The following is a 25055-nucleotide window of genomic DNA, read 5'->3' as shown; positions in this document are numbered from 1 at the left end:
TCTGTGTCTCCCCTCTTTCTGCCTCTCCCCAATCATTCACTCACTCTCTCTCTCTTTCTCAGACATAAACATTAAAAAAATTGTTTTCAATTAAAAAAAAAAAAGTCTGTCGCTTAACTGACTCAGCCACCCAGGCACCCCCTACCACATTTTCTTTATCAGTTCCTCCACTGATGAACATTTAGGTTGCTTACATATCTTGGCTGTTGTGAACAATGCTGCAATGAACACAGGAGTGCAGATATCCTTTTTTGTCATTTTGCACTTCAACATTCTTTACTGAAGTATGATATACACACAGAAAGTGCCCTGAACCTTTCCTTCTTTTGCACTGTCTCCAGCAGTCTTTTTTTAAAAAAATTATTATTTATTTATTTTTCAGAGAGAGAGAGAGAGAGAGAGCCTGTGTGCAAGCAGAGGAAAGGCAGAGAGAGAGAGAGAGAGAGAGAGAGAGAGAGAGAGAATCCCAAGTAGGCTCGGCCTTGTCAGTGCGCAGCTGGAGGTGGGATTTGTCCTCACCAACCCTGAGATCATGATCTGAGTCAAAATCAAGAGCTGGACACTAAGCTGACTGAGCCACCCAGGCACCCCTATAGCAGTCAATTATTATTGGCATTGGACACATGTGCACGTTAAAAAAAAATCAAAAGGTACGAGAGAGTTCATAGAATGAAAGCAGCCTCCTTCCCGTGCCCTATCCCTATCTTTCACTTCCTCTCCCAGGAAATTCACCAGTTTCTTCTGCCTGAAATATTCTGGATATTCTGAGCACAGGTTGTGGAACATCAGCTCCAGGGAGTATTGTCTGGTTTGTCCCTGATACACCTCCAGCCTTTTAGAACAGTATCTGGCACATACCAACCAAATGCTTAATGTTATCTGGTAAATAAACATATAGGAAGGTTATATACACATTTTCACAAATAGTAGCCTCCTAAAAGGCTGTCTCTTGCACCTGAACATAAGCTCCATGAAGGCGAGGAGCACTGTGATGAATCTGGGCCCGCCTCCCCGGTTGACCACAGCAAGGGCAGAGGTAGGGTAGATAGGCTGGTGGGTGCTCTGAGTTTTCTAGGAGTCTTATCTGAATTCTGAGGTCTTATCAAGGCAAAACTAATCCTGTCTTTGCGGCAGGGCGTGGCACATAGTAGGAACTTGACCATTTGTTGTGGGAACTCAGAGTAGGCGCATAATGCCTATTTGCTGCATCCACACAAAGGTGCTTCCGTAGCTCCTTGTTGCGTAAAGGGGATCTCATGCTCTCCTCCAATTCCAAGGTCCCAAGGAACGGGCCAAGAGTATATCTGCAATCAAAGAGTTGTTTCAGGTTGAAGCCACCTGGCCAGGAGAGACGTGACATCACGGAGTCGTGTGACGTCATACGCCGGCAGGTTCTCACGAGTGGGGGCTGGGAGGGGCAGGGCGAGAGGTGGGGGAGGCGAACAAAGGGACCCCGCGCGCCTCCCCCGCCGTCCCCAGCGCGCGCCCGGGCCCGACCGATCACATCTGGAATTCATTTAGCCGCCGCCGGAAAGGGGAGGAGAGGAGGGCGGGGCGAGTGGGGGGCCGAGGCGGTGTCTCTCCCGCCCCCCTCCGTCCCAGGTCCCCAGCCCCGGGACGCGGCCCCAGCCCGGCAGGCAGCCCCAGCCCCTGCCGATGCCGTCCCGGGGACGCAGACGCCGAAGCCCCTCCGGCCAGAGCAGGGACCCGGCCTGCCCAGCCAGGTGAGTGCGGGGCGAGGGGAAAGCAGAAAAGACGGGGCCCGGGGCCCGGGAGTCGCAGGGTCGGAGCTGGGGGGGGGGCGGGGGGGCCAGGCGAGGGGTTGGGGGCGCACCCGGGCGCGCACGCGCCGCCCGTGCTCCTGCTGCACGGAGGGAGTGGTCACTGTGAACCTTCTCCACGACTCCGGGCCGCCCCTACAGCCTCCGCCGCGAACCCCCAGACTGAGCTCCCCGCCTTCCTCAGCGGCAGGAAGTTGGCGCCGAACAGAAGGCGGAATCCGAGCGCTTTCGGCCGGACACTGGGAGGCAGAACCGAGGGGTTCGGGGAGTGCGTATGGGGGGAGGGGGGAGGGCCCCTCCTGGCTGACTCCGGCCGGGCGAGAGCGAAAGGTGCAACGCGCCGGCGAGCCTCCAAGCCGAGGGGCGGAGTCCCCAGGGAGGGCAGTCTGCCCCACCGCCTGCAGGTCGGCCTCGGTGCCTCAGTTTCCCCGAGTAGTCCGTCTTCTTCAGTCCCCCCGCGGGGGCGTGGCTTTGTTCTGGAAGGAATGGGAACGTGACTGCGTGGCTCCGGCGCCTCATCTTTCTCCTGGGGCCCAGGGACGGGGCGACGGTGCGAACGCGCGTGGCGCGGACCCCGCGTGGTCCCGGGCCCAGCAGATTGTCGGAACCTCGCCCCCTCCTCCGGCACGAGTTGACTCACCCGGGGATTTCCATACCCTCCCCGACTCTGCCCTAGGCAGAGACAACAGGCGCCACGCGCTGAGCCCACGGTCCCCCCGCGTTGGCGCGACGGCGGTTCGGTAGTTGCCGTGTGGCTGCAGCTGGGGTCACCCCTCCTCCCCGCGCCTAAGCCCTCCGGGAATACCGAGACGAAGCTCCTTGGGGAGTGGGGGGAAGAGGCGTTCCCCACCCCCACGGGAGATGTAGGGATTCCTCGCGTGTGGCTGTCGCGGGAGAGGAGGCGCGGCCCCGGCGGGAGCGAGTGTAGATACCGCGCATTCCACCGCCAGATAAGGAGGCCAGACTGCAGCCCGAGGGCGGGGGCGGGTCCTGTCGCTGTCTCCACGGAGACGCGCTGGGCTTCGCCTAGTCTGGGGGCTGCCAGCGACCAGAGGCGTCTCCAGCCTTTGCTGTTGTTTGAGACTCAGCTGAGTTTAGGTGCCTCTACCCTCAGGGGCCCACGGGGCTTTGTTCATTTATTCATCCATCCATCCATCCATCCATTCATTCATCCATCCATCCATCCTTCTGTATGGCACGTTTCCTGAGCACCTTCTGGATGCCAAGCATCATGCCACAGAGGCTGAAAACGGACTTGGTCGCTGGCCTCCAATACTCGTGCTCTACCGTGCAAGCCAGACAGAAAACAAGAGATACAATAATAATATCCGAAAATGGCAAGTTGTGTGAAGGTAAAGCAAGATGCTGCAATAGAAAGGCCCTGGGGAAAGTGGCTATAGTAGACTGACGGTCTGAGGCGACGCCCGCCCCCCGCCCCGCCCCCCCCGCCCCCCCCCCCCCCCCCCCCCCCCGCCAGTGACCTTGAAACTGAAACCTGAAAGAGGAGACAGTCATTCAAGGATTTGCGGGGATGCCACCCAGGGGGCCACTGTGGTTGGAGTTGGGTGGCCCTGCCGGAGAGTGGGAGGAGGCTAGATGGACAGGGGCCAGGCCATTTTGGGCAATGGGGAGCCATAGAAGAATATGGAAGTTGGGAGTGACACCCTGTACTGGCGTTGTAAATTAGATAGCTCCCCCTGGCTGCTGCATGGAGAATGGCAGTGTAGGGTGGGCCTGACTGCAGAAGGGAAACCAAAAGAAAAGGCGGGGGCTCTGCCCCAGGGCAAGTGGCATGGGATCAGTGAGTGACAGTAGAACTGTAAGCTGCCTCCGTGGAACTTGGAGGAGGGACTCCTGGAAGCCTCTGAGGCTTCCTCTCTGTCTTTCCTCTTTTCTAATCTCCCCCTGAACAGTCTTGGTCTGTCTTCCCTTCCCTCCAAACTCTGTCACTTGTCCCTCTCATTCCATTTCAGGCCTGGCCATTCCCAGGTTCTGAGCCCAGCGATCCCCTACTGAGCCTCTGGGAGGAAGTTAGGGCTGCCTTGGAGAAGGTGTGCAGGAGACAGGCCCTGTATTTAGCCAGCCGGGTCTGGGAGCCAGACACAGGGAGGGGAAACAGCCAAGGCCTGTATCTGCCTAGGGCTGACTCTCCTGTCAGTCCCAACCTCCAGGCTCTGCTTCCTCTTTCTGGAAAGCATGGACCTGCTTTAAGCTCTCTGTCTTCAGCAAAGTCCTAGTGGGGAAGATGAGAAGAGGAAGGCAGTGTGAGCCTCAGTTTCCCCTTCTCTGACTAGAGGAGCTACCCCTCCTTCTGAGGATGCCCTGATAGTCTCCTGGGGCTGCAGACAGTGAGTGTGCAGACTGCCAATCTTCCCCCCAGGGAAGAAGACAGACTTTTTGGTCAGTCTCTGGGATGTGAGGAGTGAACCCAATTCTCAATTCTCCAGGAAGCATCCATAAATCTTCCTCTTGGCTGCCAGAGAGGGCTGGTGGCCCCATGTGTGGGAGGGGTGGAGGGGGTGGCCATGGGACACACCCTGGGCTTCTTGCCCACCCTCAAGGGTGTTTCCCAGGCCTGCAACGGGCCCTTGATTCTCAATCACGAACCCCAGGAGGGGCCCAGTAGGCCAGGGCAGCCTGGGGGCGTCTGGTTGTCGTGACCCTGCGGTCAGGCCGCGGTTCACAGGCTCCCCAGAGACATGTCCACAGCCTTAACTCTGTCCTCTGAAAGAAGCCGTTGGCCAGTGAAGGACTGCTCACTGGCGCTTCCCTTAGGGCGCCCCCAACTGGGCCAATCAAATGCCGAGGACGGGAAGCTCTGGCCAATTGGCGAATCGCTCAATGCCCTGGGATTGAAAACAAGCCAATCAGGGCGCCGGCTGTTTCTGCCCCGAAGGTCCGTCCAGTAAGGCCGAGGCCAGGGCCAAGTTAGCTCCCGGCCGGCTGCAGCCTGCATCGGGCAGAGGGCATCGGGGCGCCCAGGGCCCGGTCCGTCAGGGGAACAAGGGGCCTCTGTGTGGCGATCTGGGCGGGGCGGCAGTCTCCGGGGATGCGCACAAGCCCTTCTCTGTTTCCAAACTAGGACGGATGCCCCTTTACCCAGGGGGAGCAGCTGCCTCTGTCAGGCCCGGGGCCAGGACGCCTCCTCCGAGGACTGAGATGGCTGAGTGACCCCGGAAGCCCCCCATAGTTCCCAGGCTCACTAGGAACCGGCCTAACCAGCCTTGTTCTGGAACGGTACTCCTGGAGCGCACGTGGTCCTTGCCCGGCATGTTTCCAGGGACCCAGGGCGGGCTCTTCCTGCGCCCTCCCCCATCAGCTAAAGGCTGGAGCTTCTTCCTGGCTCCCCTCCTTAAAGACAGACACAGCACCAGCTCCTCAGAGACACTACCCCCCCCCACCCCGCCCCCACCGCCAGCAAGCTGGGAGGAGGCCATGATGTTGGCTTCTCATCCTCTGCCCACGCTTCTTCCCGCCCCCTCCCCCCATGGATCAGTTTTCTTTGAGAAGGGGGTGACTCAGGCTTTCATGGAAATAAATGCCGGTCCCCCCCTTCCCCTGAGCCCCCTCCCCGCAGGGCTGCACGCCCCCTCCTCGGCTCACATGACTTGAGCGTTGCAGCAGCTGCCTGGTCCTCCCAGCCAGGACCTCCCAGACTGGTCTCCTGTGGCTCCCCCATCCCATCACCCCCTCCCAGCCTTTCCCACACCGGATGTGACTGGGGAGTGAGGACTCCACCCTGTTTGTTCCAGGGGCCTCACATCTGGATTTCATCCTGGCTGGGGATGGGGGTGTGTGCCAGTGCCCTGCTTACCCCGCTGGGACCCTCTGCAGGGCAGGGCTAGATGGTGCTGATGAGAACAGGATGTTGGGAGTCTGGCCTGTAGCTCAGTCTCCATCCCCTCCTAAAAGATTGGATGGAGGGCACCTAAGGGAGCTAATATATTAGCTAATATTTATTGAATGCTTGCTATGTGCTAGGGGTGCTTCATGTACCATTCGACAGGATTTTCCCATTACCCCTATGAAGTGGGCTTTCTTCTCTCCATTGCACAGATGAGGACGTTGGGGCTGAGAGGCCGGGCATTCGGTGACTTGCCCAAGGTCCCACAGCAGGTCGGGTGGAGTGCGGTTCAACCCTGGATTGCCTCCAAGGTCTTTGTCCTTGAAGTTGCCATGACCTCTGAGATGCTTAAACCTCAGGCCGCCCTGGTGTCTCCCCAAGACCTTATCTTGGGAGCACCCATGGCCTCAAGGCTCAGACCCAGCCTGAAATCCAGGGCAGTGGGTGGTAATGAGCAGGGGACGGTGCTATTAGCGAGCATCTTGCTGACCCAGGTTGGCAGGCAGCATGAAGCCCCAGGCTCTAGTGTATTCTGAAAAGGAGACAAGCCCTCCCAGCCCTGCCCAAGGCTCACTTTCCGGGTGGGTGAGCGTGGGTTCTGGAAGTTCACTTTGTATTTGGGGGACTTTCTGCTCTTTTTGGAAGACAGTGCAGCCTAGAAGTTATAGAGGCTTTGGAGTGGGTCTCCGGCTCTGCCGCTTGGAGACTTACTAGCTTTGAGACTTACGGGAAGTGAATTGACCTCTCTGGGTTTCCCACTGGTAAAGCAGGGACGATGGTAATCCTGACTTCATACGGCCACTCGGTGAGAAGTGAGGAAGCTGGGACTCACACCGCGTCCACCTGGAGTCAGAGCCCAGGGAGCGGCCACAACACTGACCTGTCTGTTGGTCTTTTCCCTCTGCAGCTCTGACAGCCCCATGGCCCTGGCTGGCCACTGAGCCCCACCATGGGCAGCCTGTACTCAGAGTACCTAAGCCCCAGCAAGGTCCTGGAACACTATAATTACACCAAGGAGACGCTGGACACTCAGGAGACGACCTCCCGCTGGGTGGCGTTGGCCATCATCGTCCTCATCTGCTTCACCATTGTGGTGGAGAACCTGATGGTGCTCATTGCTGTCGCTCGCAACAGCAAGTTCCACTCGGCCATGTACCTGTTCCTGGGCAACCTAGCCGCCTCGGACCTGCTGACAGGTGTGGCCTTTGTAGCCAACACCTTGCTCTCAGGCCCCGTCACGCTGGGGCTGACCCCTTTGGAGTGGTTTGCCCGAGAGGGCTCCGCCTTCATCACGCTTTCCGCCTCCGTCTTCAGCCTCCTGGCCATCGCCATCGAGCGGCACGTGGCCATCGCCAAGGTCAAGCTCTACGGCAGCGACAAGAGCTGCCGCATGCTGCTGCTCATCGTGGCCTCGTGGCTCATCTCGCTTGTTCTCGGAGGCCTGCCCATCCTGGGCTGGAACTGCCTGGGCCATCTCGAGGCCTGTTCCACCGTGCTGCCGCTTTATACCAAGCACTACGTGCTCTGCGTGGTGACCATCTTCTCCGTCATCTTACTGGCCATCGTCGCTCTGTACGTCCGCATCTACTGCGTGGTCCGTTCCAGCCACGTCGACGTGACCGGCCCACAGACGCTGGCCCTGCTCAAGACGGTCACCATCGTGCTGGGTGTCTTCATCGTCTGCTGGCTGCCTGCCTTTAGCATCCTGCTCCTGGACTATGCCTGTCCCGTCCGGTCCTGCCCCGTCCTCTACAAGGCCCACTACTTCTTTGCCTTTGCCACCCTGAACTCGCTGCTCAACCCCGTCATCTACACGTGGCGCAGCCGGGACCTGCGGCGGGAGGTACTGCGGCCGCTGCAGTGCTGCCGGCGGGCGGCGGGCGTTCAAGGGCGGCGGGGCGGGACCCCGGGCCATCGCCTCCTGCCTCTCCGCAGCTCCAGCTCGCTAGAGAGGGGCACACACATGCCCACGTCGCCCACGTTTCTGGAGGGCAACACGATGGTCTGAGGGGCAAAGTGGGCCACGAGGCCATGGCAGAGGGCTCCGTGGAGAGACACCGGGTGACCTTGGACAGAGACGTGGGGTTGCCAGGCAAGATGCCCCCGCTCCACAGACCTGGGTGGTATTGAAAATACTTCACGCCAGGGCTGGCCGGCTGAGACACCAGCCAGTCGGATGGCAGAGCTGCAGGGTCAGAGGCTAGTGCAGTTACTGGTGTGGCCCCTTCAGAACTGGATCGTGGGGAGGACTGGGGGACCTGGAAGGGGCCTGGGTGAGAGCAGGCAAGCACTCAGGGGGAGCTCAGGGCAGGAGCCCCTTATAACCCCTTACAAGGGATTTCAACGTTTCATGACCATCTGACCCTCTGCCCTGTCCAGGGCTCCCCTCTCCGAACCTAGCCCCCTTGTCACCTCCTGGCAACCTTAGGCCACTTCCCCCAGAACCATTGCCCCCAGGGGCCGGAGGCCTCCTCCTTGACCATCCTGGGTGGCCCCGGCTGACAGTTAAAAGCCCAAATCCACAGCTTCCCCAAATGTCACCAGCTGCCACTTTGGCCTCTTCTTCTTTTCTTCCTCTCTCTCTCCATGACATGCTGGGAAACCATGGGGTGGAGAGGGGGGGCTGGATGCCGTTCTCAGACCTCATCGGCCAATTGCACTATTTGGGGCACAGAGGAATCAGCAAGGGCTGGAAAAACTGGTCTGGGGGAGCTGAGGAGGGCTTTGGGCCTCCTGGTGGGAAAGGGTGGAACTTGAGAAAGTTCTAGGGGAACTGTTTGCACAGGATCCCCCCCCCCCCAAAAAAAAAAAAAAAGAAAAGAAAAAACAACCACCCAGAGCTACTCCCACCTCCAGCCCAGCGGAGGTACTGGATCTCCTGGGGCGGGGCAACCTTGAACCCACTGTGCCTCCTTTCCAGTTGTCTCTTACGGAGGAGCACGGGGGTGGGCATGCCGAGGACATTTGTGGGATGCTCTCCCCTCACCTGCCCCAGAAGGACTTTACTAAATTCCATGGATAGATGGAAGGGACATTGCGGTACAAATGTATATTTATGTGTGTCTGTGTGCGTGTGTGGTATCTGTGACCCGCTCTCCCCACCATGTTCCCCCCGAATGGATGTTCTTGTCGTCTCGTGTCTGTTTTGAAGCTGCCAAAGAGGGATCTGGCCCTGCCCAGACCCCTTTGTAATTAATGGCTCATCTCCCCACTTGAGAGCTGGGGTACAGCTCTCCTCGGGGAAGGAAACCTCACGCCTCAAAGTGATTTCTCGTGAACGCAAAGGCTGGGGAGGGGGTCTCGGGGGGCAAGGAGCCAGTTGGGGGCTTGTCTCCCCTCGTACAGCTCCCCAGATGCCCCCCATGCCTGAGATCCAGGCCCAGGCCAATAAACGGTTCAATCTCTCATTCTGGTGGTGGTTGTCTTTTTAGGGCTAAGGCGGCACCCCACTAGCACCCCGTGGCTGGAGGGGGGATGGGATGGGGGGGTGGCTGCCATCCAGGCCACTCCTACTTTGCCGGCTTTCCTATTCTGTGCCCCAACCCCTAACCCCACCCAAGCCAGGATTACAGTGGCTTCCGGTAAATGCTGACCTTTCCCTAAGGCATCTGTCTGGCCCCTCCCAGTGGTTAATTAGACTCCAGGCCTTCTTGCTTCCCTTTAAAGATAGCCTGGCGTGTTTAGGGAGGTCCCCTACTTCATCCCAAGTACATGTTCCATCCCTGAGGGATGGTCTTGGGGGACACGGGCCCAAATAACCTTCCAGGCCTCGGTATTCCCCAAAGGAACGGGTAACTTTTCATCAAGCACTTTCCAAGACGTGAATCCTCAGGAGGTGGGAGTTACTAGGCACGATCGTGGCGATGTGGGTTCAGAGAAGGTACGTGACCTGCTCAGGGTCACACAGCTAGTTAGGGCAGTGCCTGTCTGGATATGATCCTCCCAGCTCCACCACTGGGCCACAGAGAGTATCCTCAACCCCCTCTTTGCCACCGAGGGAGTGGGGAGTGCAGGCTGCCAGCCGCACCCAGAACCAGGAGAAACCCAGATGGGACACAGCTGGGAGGTGGCTTCCTAGCTCAGCTCCAGGGTGACACTCCCCTCTGCCCAGAGGCACAGGGCCCAGCGGCTCCTTTGGAGATAGATTTGGAACTTTGATGGGGGAACCCAGTCCCTAAGCTAGAGCCCCACCTAGGTCGCCCCAGCACCAGCGCAAACACTGGGGCAGCCCCGGGGGGAAGGAGTGGGGCAGACAGCAGCCAGAGGCTGAGGTCTGCACTCCCTATCAGGATTCCCCTCCTCTAATAGTTTGGGGACAACCTCCCTTTGGAAACCCAAGCCCCAGCTGAAACTGGGAGGAGAAAGAGGCACAGGCCAGGCCAGAGTCAGTCCAAAGATTTCCCCCAGATATATACCTGCTTTCTCTACCTTCTTCAGGCCTCTGTTCAACTACCACGTCATCAGAGAGGCCTGTCTTGACCATCTTTTTCTCTTTTGAGTCCCTCTCCAGCTTATCCCCTGGGAGGAGATTATAGGTCAGTTATCTGTCTCCCCCAGGAAAATGTGAGCATTTGAAGATAAGACTGCATCTGTCTTATTACTGTGTCTCTAGAACTTCTTTTTGAGTTTATCTATTTTTGAGAGAGAGAGAGAATGAGCAGAGGAGGAGCAGAGAGGGGTACAGAGGATCCGACGCAGGACTCAAACTCACGAACTATGAGATCATGAACTGAGCTGAAGTCAGATGCTTAACCGACTGAGCCGCCCAGGCGCCCCCGTGTCTCTCACATCTTAAACAGTACTTGGCATGTTCCCACTGCAGGGCTTTTCCACCTGCTGGTCCCTCTGCCTGGAATGATCTTCCCATCTTCCCCCACATATGCCCGGGACTCCTCTCTGCTCCTTCTGGTCTACCATAAAATACCACCTTGGGTGAGGCCTCTGGCCACGCGAACATTTCTTGTCCTGCCTGCTTCCTTTGCTAATGTCCGACATGGAGCACATTTTGCTTCTTGATCCTGTTAATTTTCCACCTGCCCTTTAGGATGCCAGTTCTGTGACAGCAGGGACTCGTATATGTCTTGTTCACTGCTTGGCCCCGGTGCTCAGAACGGTGGTGAGGACACAGCAGGTGCTCAAGAAATGTTTGTCAAATGAGTTGAAGCCAAAACAAATGCTGGCCATTTCACTTAGTGTCAAGTTTATTTTCTGTGAAGAAACTAAAATAGGGGAAGCAACGGCTTCAGGTACTCTGTAGAATAGACTGGTATTGGTGCTCTGACAGGTGAAAAACCCTGAGGCACCAGAGAGGTCAAGTAATCTGACCAGGGTCACGCGGCATGTGAGTGGAGGGGCAGGGATTTGAACCCATGCGGTCCTTGATTGAAAAATGTAGTCACATCTGATCCTCCTGATCTGAAGATCTAATTTACTGATATCTCTCAAATCTTGGAGCCTAAAACAGAACAGACCAACTCACAGGGATGCATGATGATGTTCACCTCCTCTCTCCCTCCCGAGGCTGTTGGATATTAGGGGGCATCAGAATTACCTGGAACAACCTGGTAAAATGCAGATCCTTAAGCTACTAGCACATGAAATGTGGCTAGCGTGATGCAGGAGCTGAATTTTAACTTTTTAGAAAAGTGATTTGATTTTATTTTATTTTTTACTTTAGAGAGAGAGCATGTGCTCGCACGAGGCAGGGAGAGGGACGGGGAGAGGGAGAGAGAATCTTAAGCAGACTCCATGCTCAGCGGGGAGCCCAACATAGGGCTTGATCCTACGAACCATGGGATCATGACCTGAGCAGAAATCAAGAGTGGGATGCTGGGTGCTTAGCTGACTGAGCCACCCAGGTGCCCCTGGAATATTTCTTTTAATTATGATATCAAGTTATTAGGCTCAGCTGCAAATGACAGAAAACACAGAATATTAGTAACTTAAATTGAGAGAGAGAAATTGATTTCTCTCATATAAAAGGATTTGGAAATTGGTCCTGAATAAGGACAGATGCCCACTTACCAGCAGTCTAGGCTCCTCCTATCTACCTCCCTCTCTCTCTCTCTCTCCATCCATCCATGCGTCCATCGACCTACCTAAATACCTCACCGTGTTTCCTAAGAACAAAGCATTCTCTTATATAACCTTAGTAAAATAATCAAAATCAGGAATCTATACATGTTGATCAGATTTCACCAATTGTCCTATTACCTTTAAAGCGGAAGAAAATCCCAGATCACTTGTTATATTTGGTTGTCTTTTTAGTTTCCTTCAACTGGAACAGTTTCTGAACCTTTCTTTGTCTTTTGTGACCTTGACATTTTTGAAAAATATAGGTCAGTTATCTCATGAGCCAAAGTTGGATGCTTAACCAACTGAGCCCCCCAGGTGCTCCATCACTGAAGATTTTTAAGAATATCAGAGGACATCACATAATTTTCTTCGTATATACTCCACTTTTTATCTTTAGAAGAAAGCAACACTTTTTTTTTTTAACTTAACCACAATACCATGGTTGTACTTATCAAAAGTATCAATCAGCGTTAAAATTTCCGACTGTCACAGCTTTTTTTTTTTTTTTTTGATGTTTTATTTATTTTTGAGAGAGAGAGAGAGAGTGTGATCAGAGGGGGGGAGGGGGGCGGGTAGAAAGAGAGGAAGACACAGAATCCGAAGCAGGCTCCAAGCTCTGAGCTGTCAGCACAGAGCCTAATGTGGGGCTGGAACCCACGGACCGCGAGATCATGACCTGAGCCGAAGTCTGACACTTAACTGACTGAGCCATCCGGGCGCCCCTCAGCTTTCTTTTTTAACATTTTACTTGTTTGAATCAGAATCCAAACAAAGTCCCCTCATGACCTTTGGGTAATGAATCTCCAAAATACTTTTAACAAGCTTTCCTTGTGAAACCAATTTAACCTTGTTTAACCAGGTTTAACAGTTTCCTTTCTTTTCCGTTTCTTTCCTTCCTTCTTTCCCGTTTCTTTCCTTCCTTCTTTCCTTCCTGCCTTCCTTCTTTCCTCCCCCCTTTCTCCTCCCCACCTTACTTCTTTCCTTCCTTTTTTCTTTTCTCCCTCCCTCCCTTCCTAACTCATTTGTTGAAGAAACCAGGTTGTTTGTCCTGGAGTCCTGGAGAGTTTCCCGTAGTTTGGTATGGGTTGATGGCAGCCCCTTATGTCATTTAATATGTTTCCTTGTCGGATTCAAGATTGGTATTTTGGTTTCAATTTTGATAGGTAGCTGGAAACTTCCATTAGGAAGACATGATGTCTAGCTGTCTCTCTCTTTTGCTGGTAACAAAGACTGATCGGGGTGTTCAGATGTCATCAGCCTGATCCTACCTTTATCAATTCCCCAGCCAGGGGCACGTGGGTGGCTCAGTTGGTTGAGCTCCCACTCTTGATGTCCCTCAGGTCATGATCTTGTGGTCCTGGGATCAAGCCCTGCATCCGGCTCCGCCCTGAGCATGGAGTCTGCTTGAGATTCTCTCCCTCTCTCTCAAGATAAATAAATGAAAACTTGAAAAAAAAAAGATGTCACGATCTTTCCCTGAATATCTTGTCTGGAATAGTTAAAGCTATCAAAAAAAGGGAAATGAAGTTGGGTGGGTAAGTTTCACTTTCAGTGGCGATTGTGGCATAAGTATGAAGGATGCAAACTACAAAGTCAGAAAAATCAGATTTCAGTCTCAAATACAACAACTGACAGCACAAGCAGACTTTGGACAAATCACCTGACAAGCCTCCGCTGGTTTCTTCATTTGTAAAATGGATATGTTAATAATCCCAACTTCGAATGTAAAATGGTACTGCCACTTGAGAACACAGTTTGGGGAGGCCTGGGTGGCTCAGTTGGTTAAGCGTCTGACTTCAGCTCAGGTCACGATCTCGCGGTTTGTGACTTCGAGCCCCGCATCGGGGTCTGTGCTGACAGCTCAGAGCCCGGAGCCCGTTTCAGATTCTGTGTCTCCCTCTCTCTCTCTGCCCCTTCCCCACTTGTGCTCTGTCTCTCTCTGTCTATCAAAAATAAATAAAATGTAAAAAAAAGACACTTAAAAAAAAGAAGAGAGAAAGAAACTCAACTTCTCAAAATAAATGTTGAGTGTTCTTTTTTATTCCTACCTTCAGAGATCTTACATTCTAGGAGGGGAGACAGTCCCTAAAAATAAATATATAATCCAATGTTAGAAAGTTTCCATTATGGAAAAGAGTATGCAGGTCCCTTATAAGATTAAAAATAGAACTACCATATGGTCTAACAATCGCAGTTCTGGGTATATATCCAATGGAAATGAAATCACTACCTCGAAGAGATATCTGCACTCCCATGTTTATTGTAGCTTTATTGACAGCAGCCAAGATATGGAAACATCCTAAGTGTCAAAGGATGAATGAATAAAGAAAATGTGACAGATATACATATGTTTGTGTGTGTACTAAATAAATATGTGTTACATATATATCTATAAATATGAATTACATAATATAAAATGTGAGAGAAATACATTCACACATACATAATCACAATGGAATATTATTCAGCCATCAGGAAGGGAATCCTGGGGGACCTGGGGGGCTCAGTCGGTCGAGCGCATGACTTTGGCTCAGGTCACGATCTCCTGGTTTGTGAGTCCGAGCCCCGCATCGGGCTTGCTGCTGTCAGCGCAGAGCCCGCTTCAGATACTCTGTCCCCCCCTCTCTCTCTCTCTGCCCCTCCCCTGCTCATGCTCTCTCTCTCAAAAATTAAGAAGAAGAAGAAGGAGAGGATCCTGCCACTTGCAACAATATGGATGAACCCGCAGGACACCATGCTGAGTGAAATAAGCCTGACACAGACAAATACCGTATGATCTTGTGTATATGTGGAATCTAAAAGAATGGACCTCACAGAAGCAGAAAGTAGAATTGTGGCTTCCAGGGGCTGGGGAGTGGGGGAAATGGGGAGATACTGGTCAAAGGGTGCAAGCTTTCAGTTATAAGATGAACAAGTTCTGAGGAGCTGATGTACAGAATGGTGATTGTAGTTAATACTGTATCGTACAGTCGGAATTTGCTAGGACAGCAGTGTTCTCATTACACCCCAAAATAATAACTAAGTGAGGGGCTGGACATGCTAATTAGCTGGATTGTGGTAATCATTTCACAGTGTGTACGTGTATCAAATCCTCACGTCGTGCGCTTCAAATATATGCAATTTTTGGTTATTGATGATGCCATGATAAAGCTGGGGAAAACTTTTGCTTCTTAAACTTTCACAAGCGGGGAGCTTGTGAAAAATACAGTTTCCTGGGACCTACCAGGTCTGGGAGAATCTGATGCCAGGGCCCAGGACTCTACATTTTTACCCTGTGCTGCTCCTGATGTGACCCATCCGTGACTTCCAATTTTCAAAATGCTGGTTTGGAGGCTGTAAGATACTCCCCCCCCCGCCCCCCCCAGGAGATACGGCTCAGACAAGGCCATTACTTTGTCCTGTTCTCATCCAGGGCGGTTCCACACCCTCAGGGGATGTATGACAAAGTCTGGAGACATTTTTGGTTGCCCCCTACCTGAGGGCGGAGGTGCTACTGGCGTCTGGTGGGTAGAGGTCAGGGATGTGGCTGGTCTTCCTGCAACGTATAGGACAGTCTCCTGTAACGGAGGATCATTCGGCCCCAAATATCAGCAGTGCCCGGATTGAAGCAAATGCTCTCCTCGCTCCTTCCGCTTGATGAGCTGGTTCAAGACTCCTAGGCTACAGTTGGGAGTGTGTGAGGAAACTTAAAAAAAAAATGTTTGGTTTATTTGAGAGAGAGAGAGAGAGAGAGAGAGAGATAGAGAGAGAGAGAGAGAGAGAGAGAGAAGGGGCAGGAGAGGGAGACACAGAATCCGAAGCAGGCTCCAGGCTCCGAGCTGTCAGCATGGAGCCCTGATGCGGGGCTCAAACTCACAAACCGCGAGGCCATGACCTGAAGTCGATGCTTAACTGACTGAGCCACCGTGGCACCCCCGGTGTGAGAAAACTTCCAGAGGCACCCCCAGTGCCCTAATTGGAGACTGTCTGGTCACCTCTCTTTGCCAGCTGGTTTCAATGACTTAGCGATTGCCTTCGGAGAGGCAGTTGCGGTCAATTAGTGGTCATTTCCAGGAAGGAGCTGTTTCACGTGAAATTCCTCTGATTTAATGGCCAGGGCAGGCCCAATTCTCATCCCTGCTCAGTGTGGCGAGGAAGATTTTCTTTGCAGTTCTAGAGCGGACACTGTGTGCTTTCACTTTGTGCGCCAGGAGGTGGGTCATTCCCCAGGGTCTGTCCACTGTTTTCCTTTAGGGTCTGGTGGCTGTAATGGGTGGTAGCCATGGGACTCAGGCAGGCTAAAGAAGGCTGCGGTGGACTGAGGGAGGCAAGGCAGGATTTGAGTGTCTTAGAAGGAAGGAAGGAAGGAGGCCCAAGCTTGAAGTGGGTTAGAGAAGTGGGGAGAAGTACTCTAGTGATTTACATAAATAGAATCATGCGGTGCGTCCTCCTCTATGCCTGATTTCTCTCACGTGTTTTTGAAACTTGTCTGTATTTTTGCATGGAGTAAGAGTGCTTATTCTCAATACTGAAGAGCAGGGTTCTGTAAACTATAGTTTGCAGGCCAAATCCACCCCCCAGTCTGTTTTTGCGGAGACTATAAGCTAAGAATGGTTCTTACAACGTTTGATTGTTGGGGAGAAAAAGAACAATATTTTGGGACATGTGAAAATAGTAGGAGATCATTGAAATTTCAAAGTGTCTATAAATAAAGTTTTATTGGAATATAGCTGTGCTCACTCAGTTACATAATTGCCGAGGGCTGTTCTTTGCAAGGGACGAATTGAGTTGTTGCAACAGAGACTATGACCCACTTGTCCTAAAATATTTACTATCTGACCCTTCCCAGAAAAAAAATTGTGACCCCTAGGTTTAGTATTCCATCGTATAATACGTAACTGTTTTATTATCGTTAGATGTTGATGTGGTCTTCAGGTTTTAGCTAATGCGAATAAAGTTCCTATGAATATTTCTGTACGTTTCCTTTGGTGGATAGAAGCATTTACTCCAGGAGTGGAATTACTGGGTCATAGGGCAGGAGTACATTTAGCTTTAGCAGACATTGGAAAATGATTTTGCAAAGTGGCCATACCATTTTGGACTTCTCTAGTAGAGAGTTTTGGTCTTGCTAACACTTGCAACTTTTTCCTTTCTTTTCATATTAGTCATCCGTGTGTGTGTGTGTGTGTGTGTGTGTGTGTGTGTGTGTGTGAGTGTAAGCTAACATTGCATTGAGGTTTTATTTTGCATTTCCCTGATGACTCATGTTGGGCAGCTTTTCATGGGAGTCTTGGCCATTTGGATATCCTCTTTTGTGAAGTGCCTATTCAGCTCTTGTCCGCTTAAAGCTCCAGACCATTATTTTTTTATTAATTTGAAGACACTCTGTGTGTATAGCAGATAGGAATCCTTGGTCGGTGAACATCTATCTATGGCTTGTCTTCTAGTGATATCATTTGATGGACAAAAAAATCCTCTTAATCCAGACGAAAATTTTCTTTTATGATTAATGTACTTTATGTCCTGTTAAACAATTGCCTATCCCCAAGTCCCAAAGATGTTGTATGTTTTATTTTAAAAACTTTCTTGACTTTGCTTTCCTATATAGACCTGGAAGTCATCCGGAATTGAGTTGTGTATATGGTGTGAGGTAGGGATCAAGATTTACCTTCTTCCATTTAACCATCCAATGGGTCCCGCATCGTGTACTGAAAACATGAGCCTTTCCTTGCTGCTTTCCCAGTTGTTTTTATTTGACATAAATAACCACATGCATTCCAGAAAAAGCAAAATAAAAAAAAATCTTCAGAAAAACTCCTTTTCCTGCCCAAAGCTCCTACCCTGCTAGTTAACATTCCTTATCTCCAGGAAGTTAACCATTTCTTGTTTCTTTCCCAAGGTTTTATGTATAAACAAGTAAGTACACAGAATTCTCGCCACTTTTTTGCATAAGCCGTATCACACTATGCATTCTGTTCTACATATTTTTTGTTTCCTAGTAGCAATTAAACAGAAAACTCTAAGGTATTAAATGGAAAAATATCCCTTTTGTTGTTGTTGTTGCTGAGATCTGTCACTGTGTGAATAGAATACGTCTTTAGCTTGATTTCACTGATGGAGAACTAGTTTCTTTCCAGTCCTTGGCTACAGACAAAGCTTAGTGAATAGCTGTGTCCACTTCTCATTTTGCACATGTGAGTGAATCTTGTGAGAAATTCCTGGAATTAGAATAGCTGAATAAAAGGGTGTATACATTTGTCATTTTGCTGAATGTTTGCAGACTAAACATTTAATGTTTGGGGGAAGGGGGGAAAGGCATCACACCCTCACCTATGCAGGGTTCTATGAACCCTTTTTTTTTTTTAAGTTTTTTTTTTATTTTGAGAGACAGCACAAGCGGGGGAGGGGCAGAGAGAGCGAGAGAAGGAGAGAGAAAATTCCAAGCAGGCTCTGTGCTGTGCCTGACATGGGGCTCCATCTCCTGGCGGTAAGATCATGACCTGAGCCAAAATCAAGAGTTGGACGCTCAACTGACTGAGCCACCACAGTGCTCCCCTTTTTAAACGTGTTTATTTATTTTTGAGAAAGAGAGAGGGAAGGGGAGGGGAGGTAAGGGAGGGGCAGAGAGGGGGATGGAAGACCCAGAGCAGGCTCAGCGCTGTCAGCACAGAGCCCGACTCAGGGCTTGAACTTCTGAGCTGTGAGATCATGACCTGAGCTGAAGTTGGATGCTTAATTGACTTATTCACCTGGGCACCCTTCCACACCCCTTTTTAAAGTAATCTCCATGCCCAGCGTGGGGCTCAACTCACCCTGAGATCCAGTAGCATGCTCTACTGAGTGAGCCAGCCACGTGCCCCTCCATGAGTCTCTATTGTGTGCCAACTATATCCTGGGCACTTTGCTAGGTATTGGGCATAGGGGGGTATGACTGACCTAAACCATCACCCCCAAAATATGTGATCACCAGCTAAGGTAAGGGCTCTAAAAGAGCTGTGGTTCTCAGAGCCTCCCAGACATCTGTTGGGCTGGGGGAGATCAGGAAAGGCTCCTCGAAGGGGGTGATGGTTGAGCCAAAGTAGAAAGAATGGATTAAAGATTTTCCAAGCAGGAGAAGTGGGTGTGTGGAGCAGCAGAGCTTTCCAGGCCAAGGGAACAGCAAATGCAGAAACCTTGCATCAATGGCCTCTGGTTGTATCACAAAACCCCCACAGTCTAGTGGCTTAGAACAACACCCGTGTATTATCCTTCTCAACCCAACTGTGAGTTAGGAATTGGGCAGCAAAGTGAGTCGTTGCAGCTTGAGGGCTCTCCTACGTTACTGTCAGGTATTGCTGGGGCTGGAATAGCCACTTCCGGAAATGGCCTGCTCACATGGCTGGCTGATTGGTTCTTCTTGCCCTGCCCCCGCCCCCCCTCCACCCCCACAAGGCTGCTTGAGCCTCCTGACAATATGGCCGTTGGCTTCCCCCGCAAGAAGAAAGTGGTGCTGCAATGCATCTTATGACCTAGCCTCAGAGGTCCTGTACGTTCAGTTCTATATTCCTTTGGCCCTGGCTCCAAGTGGGAGAGGACCCCCCCCCACCCAAGAGGATGAATACCAAAAAGGCAAAGGATGTTGGGGACCCTCGTGGAAACTGGCTACCACTGGAGACTGGCAGGAAAGGGCTGGGAATGACCAGATGTGGCTCAGCCGGGGTGAGCCAGGGAGTTATGTATGGCAACAGCTGACGTGGGTGGGGCTAAGTGCATGGGGTTGGGTTGGCCCTAAGAGCACAGACACGCCATGGGGTAGGGAGGAAGTGACCTGATCAGATGGATTCTGAGAAGAGCCCTCCCACTGCCATGGGATGCAAGAGCTGACTCTGTGGTGGGAGGGCTGAGTGGCAGCCCGGGAAAGAGGCCGGGCAGGCATCCGGGAGAGAGGTGAGGATGACCTAGGTTGGAGGCGGTGGCCTTGGAGGAGCAGATCGGCACACTGATTCAAGAGCTGTTGGAGGAAAAACCTGCTGAGCTTGGTGGCAGGCCTCCTGTGACCCCAAACAGAAAGCCGTCTGCCTGTTCAAGGTCCCTGCAAGGAGCAAGTGGGTCCGTCCGGCACACTCCCGAGTTGGTTTCCCCGGCTCGGATTCCCGGCCACTTGAGCCCAGAGAGCGTGCTTGAGAGACCTACCCTGTGGGTCTCTTCCTGCCTGGCCCCTGTCTGGGGTGAGTGGCAGAGTCCCTTTTGAAACCTGGAGCGTCAGTGCCACCGCCTGAGGCTCTTGCTGGGCCTGGCACCAAGAGAGAGCTCAGCAGCCGTGACTAATTCCCCAGCATGTGGGGTGACTCAGCTCTGGCCTTCTGGCTCAGAAGGCATGTGGCTCCAGGCATGTGGCCGTCCCTCCAGCAGCCCTGGCACTCGGGGCTGCCCTGACCTTGGTTGGACTGACACCTAGCCTCTCCTGGCTTCTGGAGTGTGGCCCTCCCGCTGACGGCTGGAATGTGGCCTGGAAAGCAGGGAGTTCAGGCCTGTTAAGTCTTTCTCTTGAGGTGTTTATGAACGCTACTTTGGAGGTTGAGAGGCGGAGGTGGCTGAATGCCAGCAAGAGCTGAACCCGGTTTCTTCTGGAAGTTCCGTTTGCTTCTCTCAAGGGAGGAGCCCATTTTTAGGTGTGGGAAGGGTCTCCAGGTCACTCTGGAGGTGCTTCGAAGCCATAAGTAGCACTTGGGCAAATCTATGTCCCTGAGCCCTTGCCTGGTCTGTAAGGCAAGTTGAATCCTCCCTCGGCAAAGGGATTGTGAAAAGAATCCTCTGAGAGGGGGCCTCCACTAAATGCAGCTGCTCTCCTGTGAGCTGAGGTCCCTGACAAAGACTCACGGTCTGTCTTCTCTCTTTCCCCTGTCCTGTGAGCACCCTGTTTCCTAAGGGGTGTTAGGGGCCCAGATGCTGGCTTCTGGCCGGTTTACATGGCCCGATTCACCTTTTGGTGAGATGGTCTTCCGTCAACTACACCCTTCCTGCTCATTAATTTACTCCCCCCAGCACTGCTCCTGGGCCTCCCCAGGGCCTGACAACTGGGGGGGGTGAGAGTTTTGCATTCAGGTTCTGGAGCTAAAGACCCTTTGGATTCATGGTCCTGCTGCTTACGGAGTCTATGATCTTGGATAAGCAGCCTCTGAGCCGGACTCCTTTCTGACAAGTCTCCCAGGCCATGGGAAATGGGATCCTGGGGCACCTGGGTGGCTCAGTCGGTTGAGCGTCTGACTTTGGCTCAGGTCATGATCTCACAGTTCATGAGTTTGAGCCCCACATGGGGCTCTCTCTGTGCTGAGAGCAGAGAGTCTGCTTGGGATCTTCTGTCTCCCTCTCTCTCTCTACCCCTTCCCTGCCTTCACAGTCTCTCTCTCTCTCTCTCTTAAAAATAAACATTAAAAAAAAGACAAAGAAAGAAAAAGAAAGAAAGAAAAAGAAAGAAAGAAAAAGAAAGAAAGAAAAAGAAAGAAAGAAAGAGAAAGAAAGAAAAAGAAAGAAAGAGAAAGAAAGAAAGAGAAAGAAAGAAAGAAAGAAAGAAAAGAAAGAAAGAAAGAAAGAAAAGGGGTCCTGATCCTTCCCTTTACGGTTAAGAATTAAAATAATTCTCTAGGGGCACCTTGGTGGCTCAGTCTGTTAAGAGTCCGACGTTGGCTCAGATCATGATCTCATGGCTGCATCGGGCGGGCTCCCTTCTGTCCGAGCAAAGCCCACTTGGGATCCTCTGTCCCCCTCTCTCTCTGCCCCTCCCCTGCTCGTTCTCTCTCTCTCTCTCTCTCTCTCTCTCAAAATAATAATAAATAAACTTTAAAAGAAAAAAAAATTTCTCTAAAGAGCATAGTATAGTGTATAAGTGTTGATTAACTATTAAACTGATAGCTATGAATTTTAGTCTTATTAATATTTCAGTCTTCCTGAATCCTGCCATGTGTGGGTAACCCATAGCAACCAGAGTCTGAGGTCCACGTCTGGCCAGGCTGACCCCTTCCGACCGGCTGTTGGGGGAATCTAGTTTACATGTAACTAGTAAACCTAGTTTATGTGTATGTTTACAAATAAATTCACTTGTAAATTCTGTAACATAAAAATGTAAAAATGTACCATTATTTGTACCATAGTTTGTAACTCTGTTCTGGTGCTTTTTCCTTTGCTGGGGCAGATACATATTTTTTTTTTTTAAACTCAGCCCTATATTATTAATGGTTTATTTTTATTGTGGCAAGAAACACATAGCATTTACCATCTTAAGTTTTTTTTTTTAAATGTTTTTATTTATTTTTGAGACAGAGACAGAGCATGAGCAGGGTAGGGGCAGAGAGAGAGGGAGGGAGACACAGAATCTGAAGCAGGCTCCAGGCTCTGAGCTGTCAGGTCAGAGCACGATGCGGGGCTTGAAGTCACGGACTGTGAGACCGTGACCTGAGCTGAAGTCGGACGCCCAACCGACTGAGCCACCCAGGCGCCCCTTAAGTACTTTTTTTAACGTTTATTTATTTTTGAGAGAGAGAGAGAGAGAGAGACAGAGCATGAGTGGGAGAGGGGCAGAGAGAGAGAGAGAGAGAGAGAGAGAGAGAGAGGGAGAGAAAGAATCCAAAGCAGGCTCTGGGCTCTGACCTGTCCGCACAGAGCTGGTTGCGGGGCTCGAACCCCCCAACCATGAGATCATGACCTGAGCTGAAGTTGGATGCTCAGCCACCTAAGCCACCCAGGTGCCCCCTTTCTAAATATTTTTTAAGTGTATGATAGTGTTAACTACATGCACACTGTTGTGCTGCAGATCTCTGGAACTTTCTCATCTTGTTTAAAAGAGATTCTGTTCCCACTGAACTACTTCCCTTTTCCTCCTCACCAGTCCTTGGTAACACCACTGTTTTTTTGTTTGTTTAGTTTTGATGTCTTTTTTTTTTTTTTTTTTACTTTATATATATATTTTAAGGAATCTCCCCACCCAGTGTGGGGCTCGAACCCACAACCCCAAGATCAAGAGTCCTCCACTCTACTGAGTCAGCCAGGCACCCCTTGTTCTTTTTCTTTCTGAGCGTTTGACAACTTCAGATACTTCAAATAGGTGGAATCATGCAACATTGGCCTTTTCATGACTGGCTTCCTTCACTTGTCCTGATGATCTCAAGGTTTGTGCAGGTTTTCACAAAGGGCAGGGTTTCCTTTTTTTTTAAAGGCTGAATAATCCATTGTATGTAGATACCAAATGTTCTTCACCCCTACATCTTTCTGGGGCATTTGGGTTACTTCCACCTTTTGCCTCCTCTGAATAAGGCTGCAGCGAAGGTGAGCGTGCAAATATCTCTTCAAGATCGTGCTTTCAATTCCTTTGAATATATACTCAGAAGTGGGATTGCTGGATCATATGGTAATCCTATTTTTTTTAATGTTTGTTTATTTTGAGAGAGAGAGAGAGAGAGCACAAGCAGGGAAGAAGCAGAGAGAGAGGGTGATAGAGAATCTGAAACAGGTTCTGCCCCTGCAGCACAGAGCCCAACGTGGGGCTCAAACTCCTGAACTGGGAGATCACGACCTAAGCCGCAATCAAGAGTCGGATGCTTAACTGATTGAACCACCCAGGCACTTCCTCATAATTCTATTTTTAATCTTTTGTGGAACCTCCATTCTTTTCCTTGGTGGCTGTAGTATTTTTACATCCCCACCAATAGCACATATGGGTCCTAATTTCTACATTCTTGCCAGCATTTATTTGTTTTTGTTGTTGTTGTTGTTGCTGTTGTGTGTGTGTGTGTGTATGTGTGTGTGTGTGTGTGTGTGTGTGTGTGTGTGTGTGTGTATATATATATAAATTTTTATAGTGGTCATTCTAATGGGAATGAGGTGACTTCTCAGTGTGGTTTTGATTTACATTTCCTGGATTAGTGAAGTTGGGCGTCTTTTCACAAAGTCTGTTGGCCATTTGTGTATTTTTAGGTAATGGTTTATTCAAATCTTTTGCCCATTAAAAAAAAAAAATGTCTATTTTGAGAGAGAGGCAGAGAGAGAATCCCAAGCAGGCTCCATGCTGTCGGTACAGACCCTGATGCAGGACTCCATCCTGTGAACCCTGAGATCATGACCTGAGCTGAAATTAAGAGTTGGATGCTCAACAAACTGAGCCACCCAGGCACCCCTTGTCCGTTAAAAATTTTTTTTCTTAATGTTTTTATTTTATTTTTGAGAGCAAGAGAGAGAGCGTGAGCGGTGAAGGGGCAGAGAGAGGGGGAGACACAGAATCCGAAGCAGGCTCTAGGCTCTGAGCTGTGGGCACACAGTCTGATACAGGGCTCGAACTCACATGACCTGAGCTGAAGTCGGATGCTTAACTAAGCCAGGTGCCCCTCCCTTGCCCATTAAAACATTTTTTTAAATTTAATTTTTTATTATTTTTTTTTAATTTTTGAGAGCAGGGAGAGGGTCAGAGAGAGAGGGAGACAGAGGATCCAAAGCAGTCTCCGAGCTGTCAGTGCAGAGTGCAATGCTGGGCTCTAACCCAAGGACTGTAAGATCAAGACCTCAGCTGAAGTTGGATGCCTAATGTTTTTTATTAGAGAGAGAGGGAGAGAGGGATGGGGAGAGAGAGAGAGAGAGGGAGGGAGGGAGGGAGGGTCTTAGGCAGACTCCACACTTGGCACAGAACCCACGACCCTGGGATCATGACCTGAGCTGAAATCCAGAGTTGGACGCTCAACCGAGCCACGCAGGTGCCCCTCTTTTGCCCATTTCGAAAATCAGTTTGTCTTTTTTTGTTGTTGAGTTGTAGCTCTTTATTCTGGATATTAACACCTGATCAGATACATGGTCTGCAAATATTTTTTTCCCATTCTGTAGGTTGCCTGTTCACTTTGTTGACTCCCTTATTGTGCATAAATGAAATCTGATGCAGTCCCATCTTTTTTAGCTTTTGTTGCCTGTGCTTTGGTGACCTAATAAATCATTGCTAAATCCAATGTTGTGACGCTATCTTCCCTCCCCTTTTGTTCCTCCCCTCCCCCCTGCTTCTAAGAGTTCTATGGTTTTAAATCTGCATTTAGATCTTTAATCCATTTTGAGTTAATTTTTAAATGGTGTAAGGTAAGGATCTAACTTTGCTTGTTTGCATATTGATACCCAATTTTCCCAACACCATTTGTTGAAGTGACTATCTCAAGTTCTGGTGCTTTTTTTAAACACACAGGCTGTGGAAGTGGCCTGAGCCGCCCCACGCCGGGAGATCCTACATAGTTTGTGCATTCTCAAGATTTTCTGCGATTAGCACCTTTTTAAAGATGAGGAAATGGAGACTTGTCCAAGGTCGTTATAGTGAGCATATAGATGGAATTGAGTTCAAGTCCTCAGTTACAATCCCAAGAGCCCACATG

At 50.9% G+C, this 25055-nt stretch overlaps 2 protein-coding genes across 4 annotated transcripts in view; one reads left to right on the top strand and one right to left on the bottom strand.

The window, feature by feature from the left end:
- RDH8 (retinol dehydrogenase 8) overlaps positions 1-25055 on the bottom strand; it is a 161982-nt gene that overhangs the window by 127 nt on the left and 136800 nt on the right. The gene's annotated exons all lie outside the window — the stretch shown is intronic.
- Positions 1522-9032, top strand: S1PR2 (sphingosine-1-phosphate receptor 2). The gene is made up of 2 exons (XM_019427773.2): positions 1522-1724; positions 6533-9032. Exon 2 carries the CDS (start codon positions 6575-6577, stop codon positions 7631-7633), a length of 1059 nt encoding a protein of 352 aa, XP_019283318.1. The 5' UTR covers positions 1522-1724; positions 6533-6574; the 3' UTR covers positions 7634-9032.

Source organism: Panthera pardus, unplaced genomic scaffold, assembly GCF_024362965.1.
Source record: "Panthera pardus isolate Hobbes unplaced genomic scaffold, ASM2436296v1 HiC_scaffold_8, whole genome shotgun sequence".
NCBI classification, from domain to species: Eukaryota; Metazoa; Chordata; class Mammalia; order Carnivora; family Felidae; genus Panthera; species Panthera pardus.
The sequence above is the reverse complement of the archived record's forward strand: the minus strand, read 5'-3'. Positions and strand labels throughout refer to the sequence as shown.